General features: G+C 35.8%; 1 protein-coding gene across 1 annotated transcript; it reads right to left on the bottom strand.

Annotated features, from left to right (window-relative positions):
- LOC107648755 (protein FAR-RED IMPAIRED RESPONSE 1-like) lies at window positions 1,224-4,756 on the bottom strand. Its single transcript, XM_016352584.1, has 5 exons — window positions 4,559-4,756; window positions 3,649-3,708; window positions 3,092-3,554; window positions 1,342-1,627; window positions 1,224-1,245 (listed from the first exon to the last, which is right to left on the bottom strand). The coding sequence occupies exons 1-5, from the start codon at window positions 4,754-4,756 to the stop codon at window positions 1,224-1,226; spliced, it is 1,029 nt and encodes a 342-aa protein (XP_016208070.1).

The following is a 4,756-nucleotide window of genomic DNA, read 5'->3' as shown; positions in this document are numbered from 1 at the left end:
ACAGAGGTCCAATGAACATGATTCCAGTGGCGTTGTAAAGCTAACTTCCAGAGCTTTCCAACGATATATAATAGTTCATACTTCTTTTCCGAACTCGCTGCCAAGGCTGCACCTAACTTGAGATTTCTCAAGTTAGGCGCAAGACACAACAACAATACGTGAGATTGGTCCTGCCCACTTCAAGTTAGGCGCAATAAAGCCCAAGTTAGGCGTGGATCCTAGTGAAGCCAAGTGGTTTCCATCCATCAATTAAAGATTTGCTGATTGCTATAATTAATTCTAATTTAAATTCAAAGTTTAAAAATAGGAAATGATATTATTTTTTAGTTTTAGAAGATAGATTTTAAGTTTATTAGGATTAGATATAAATAGGAGATTCCATCTCAACATTATATCACCCCGAACACAACATTATTCCAATTCTCAGACTTCCAATTCTATACAAATTTACATTCCGTAATCCTAGTTTTCTACTCTGAACCATGAGCAACTAATCCTCCATTGTTAAGGTTAGGAGCTCTGTCTATTTGTATGGATTGATTTTATTGCTTGATCTATTTTAATTCATGTATGGATTTATAATTTAAGAATTGTTTTCGCTCTTTATCTTATGAATTTGGGTGGAACGGAAGTATGACCCTCTTTCTATTTGAGTTCTTGTATAACTTGGAAAAGCTCTTTACTTGAACAACAGCTTGAAAACATATTCTCCTAAATTTTAATTATCTGGATTTAACGGGATACATGACATATAATCCTTTTATTTTTGGGTAATTAGAGTTTTTGTGGCATATAAACTGAAATTTGATCATGTAGCTTCTAATTGGAATTAATTGACCAAGGAATTGGCAGTTAATGAATTTTAGAGGAGACTAGAAAGGTCTAAGGAATTAGGGTCTAGTCACATGTAGTTTGCCATAAATTAAATCCTACATAATTAAAATAGTTAGTAAGAAAAGTAAATCCGGAAAAATAGATAACTCTAAAGCCTTAACTGCCTTCTCAATATTTTATTCCCAACTTATTTATCTGCCTATCTTTAATATTCTAAATTTACTGTTAATGCTTTTAAACTTCCAAACACTATTTTCTGTTTGTCTAACTAAACCTATCAAACACTATTGTTGCTTAATCCATCAATCATCGTGGGATCGACCCTTACTCACGTAAGGTATTACTTGGTACGACCCGGTGCACTTACCGGTTAGTTTGTGGGTTATAAATTACCGCACCAGTAACCCATGCCTACACACATAACCATATGCCATTATGAATTCTCAAGAACAACCACATGGGAAAAAAATTACCAAAACCGAAAAAACTAACTACACTACCTGTTACCTGTTTGTACTGTAAGTGCTATTGAGTGACACAACGTCTCCGTAGTATTCATAGGAAGTCCTGAACCTTGCATCAACCCAAACTACACTCCTAAATCTACACTCATCGTCCAATTTCAATGCATAGAAGAAGTTCGGATTGATGTCCTTCATTCTCATGAAATAGTTTATCATCTCCCTAACATCCGCATTTGCGTTGCTGGTTCGGAGTCTTGCTGTAATATAGTTTCTTAAATCCTTTTCTGAGAATCCCAGATTCGACGGGCCCCCAGCTTCATTGGCCAAAGCTAGGAAGGTCTTTGATAAACCACTATTTTACGGTTTATCTTGTGCTTAATTGAGTGGTTTTTATCAACTCTTTACCCACTTATTCATACTATTTGCATGGTTTTACAATTCCTTCCCAGAATTTGTGCTATGATTGAAAACATGCTTCTTTGGCCTTATATTTGCTAATATTAATCCTCTCTTATCACCATTAGATGTCTTGATATGTGTGTTAAGTGATTTTAGAGATTACAGGGCAGGAATGGCTCAGAGGATGGAAAGGAAGCATGCAAAAGTGGAAGGAGTACAAGAAGTTGGAAAAGTTGCTAAGCTGTCCAGCCTGACCTCTCTGCACTCAAATGATCATAACTTGAGCTACAGAGGTCCAAATGATGCGGTTCCAGTTGCGTTGGAAAGCTAACGTCCGGAGCTTCGATTTGATATATAATTTGCCATAGCTGCCTTGACGTTAGGTGACGTGAACGCATGAATGACGCGCCCATGTCGTATCTGCGAACTTCAATCCGCGCGAATGCGTGGATGACGCCTCCGCGTCACTTGCCCGCGACCTGAACGTAACAGAAATTACAGGGGACGATTTCTGGGCTATTTTTGACCCAGTTTTTAGCCTAGAACACACAGATTAGAGGCTATAAAATGGGAAAATGCATCCATTCATAATCAGGCTTTCATATTCACAATTTTAGGATTAGATGTAGTTTTAGAGAGAGAGGTTCTCTCCTCTCTCTTAGAATTAGGATTTCAACTTTATTATTTCAACTTACAACTTCAATCACAGGTTCAATATTTCTTTTATTTATTTTTCCAATTTAATTTATGAATATCCATGTTAGATTTGATTTCTTTTGTGAATGCAACTCAAGGTATTTTCAGATTTAATTTTGCTTTGCTTTATTTATATGAATATTTTTAATTTAATTTAGATATTTTTCCTTTTGGCTTTGGTTAAATAATTGGTGACTCTTGAGTTATCAAACTCATTGTTGATTGAAAATTAGAATTCTTTAAGAATTAATTCGAGTTCCAATAACTCTAACTTTTCCCAAGGAAAGACTAAGACTTGAGGAATCAGAATTAATTCATCTACTTAACTTACCTTCATAGTTAGAGGTTAACAAAGTGGGAGAAAAATCCAATTCTCATTACAATTGATAAGGATAACCAGGATAGGACTTCCAGTTTTCATACCTTGCTAAGAGTCTATTTTATAGTTATTTATTTATTTTACTTGTCATTCAACATACTTCTCTCTTACTTTCAAAACTCCCAATTTACAAAACTCCTAACCAATAATAAGAACACCTCCCTACAATTCCTTGAGAAGATGACCCGAGGTTTGAATACTTCGGTTATCAATTTATTTAGGAGTTTGTTACTTGTGATAACCAAAACATTTGTAAGAAAGGTTGATTGCTTGGTTTAGTAACTATACTTGCAACGAGTATTTATTATAACTTCTAAACCATCAATCTTCAGCTCTTTCAGTCTTGTTTGGTCGAATCCCAGCCTCATTATTATCTGAATCACGTACTTCGCATGCATGGTTAGCTGCCTATACTCACGGTATTGCACTGCCTTCTTCGCCGAACATGGGTGCATGTGCCTCAACTCAACCTTGAAGAAAAGCCACTCTTGCTTCTCCTTATCAAATTTTACATATATTCTTGCCTTGCACACAGCGGATGAAATCAGATTTTTGCGCGTTGGTGCTTTGACACGAGACCCACGGATGCGATCCCGATTACAGTGGATAGCCTGGTTAACGGGTTCCTTCGTGATCTTGTCAAACGTTGTCGTCCTTATCTTAGTTGCAAATTCAACTTTCTTTGCGTAGCTAACATAAAAATCATGAGTTAGTTGCAACTTCGCAAACCGCATTCCAACACTTAGTATTTCATCTTCCTCTAGGGAACCATGATCAGACAACTACGTATCAGATAAAAAAAAACAAAAAAAAGCCATTAATTATGACATCAAAAATGTGAATCCTGACTGCACAAATTTAAACTAAAATCCGAACCTCGTCACCAATATCCATCTCATCACTTCCAACATCAGTAACATCCAACATTTGCGTGGCCTGCACTTTCAACATAAACACACAAATTACAACAATAAAAAAAATAATTTTTATTCAATATCATGTACATGAAACCTCACTTACTAGCACAAAAAAATGCGAACTAAATTTATAGATCAACTCATCCACCCAACTAGTATAAGCTTTACACCAAAGGCATCTAAATGCTACTCATGGTAATTGAATCAATTAATTCATTTGAAATATTATACAATTATTGTGACTACTACCTACTCTCTTTCACGTTAACACTGCATAGCATACAGCTGAACATGCGTCAGGTACAAATCCCATACACAGTTCCTTCCTCGGTTTCCCAGCCACTGGTGCATATTTTTACTTTTAAGAGATGATTTCTTTATGCATACATTGAGCATCATGCATAACTATATACATATACTCATCTTCTAATACTAACATGCAGGAAGCAAATACATGAAAAACATCAATTGATAACTCCTGCATTCTTCCTTTTCATTATCAAAATATATCCTTCTTATCTATTATACCATTGGCTACAACTCTAATTCAATTGATAACTCTTGCACTAACATTGCCTACATGCCACTATATTTTATTCATGAGGGAGTATAGATTATTTTAATGGGTTTTCATATAATTTTCTTCAACAAATAAGTATTTTCTTCTAGAAACACATTTGACACACATATACGAATACAATGATATGTAAAAAACTTCCTAAGCTTTATTGACTAGATCATGTTGTTGATGCATCTGAATACCAATTAACAACATACAATTAAACAAGCCAGTTGCATTGATTCTAAACTGCCCATTCAACTAAAAATGACCATCCATTGAAAAGCGTTTCATACGTAACGATGCTCACCTTAGTCATTTGCACAGGATTGACGATGAGAGGTTTAACTATATTTTCATTTGGATTGGATGAAATTTCATTCCCGCCAGGAGATGGAACACAATCCACCGGTTCAGCCACAACGCACTCCATTAATGAACTCCGGCGGGGTGACGGGGGTGGAAGAGCAACCACACTTGAGACCCCTTCTACTTGCGACGTCGACAT

The sequence above is a fragment of the Arachis ipaensis genome, chromosome B01 (assembly GCF_000816755.2).
Source record: "Arachis ipaensis cultivar K30076 chromosome B01, Araip1.1, whole genome shotgun sequence".
NCBI classification, from domain to species: Eukaryota; Viridiplantae; Streptophyta; class Magnoliopsida; order Fabales; family Fabaceae; genus Arachis; species Arachis ipaensis.
Note: the sequence above shows the minus strand (reverse complement) of the source record. Positions and strands in the feature narration are given on the sequence as shown.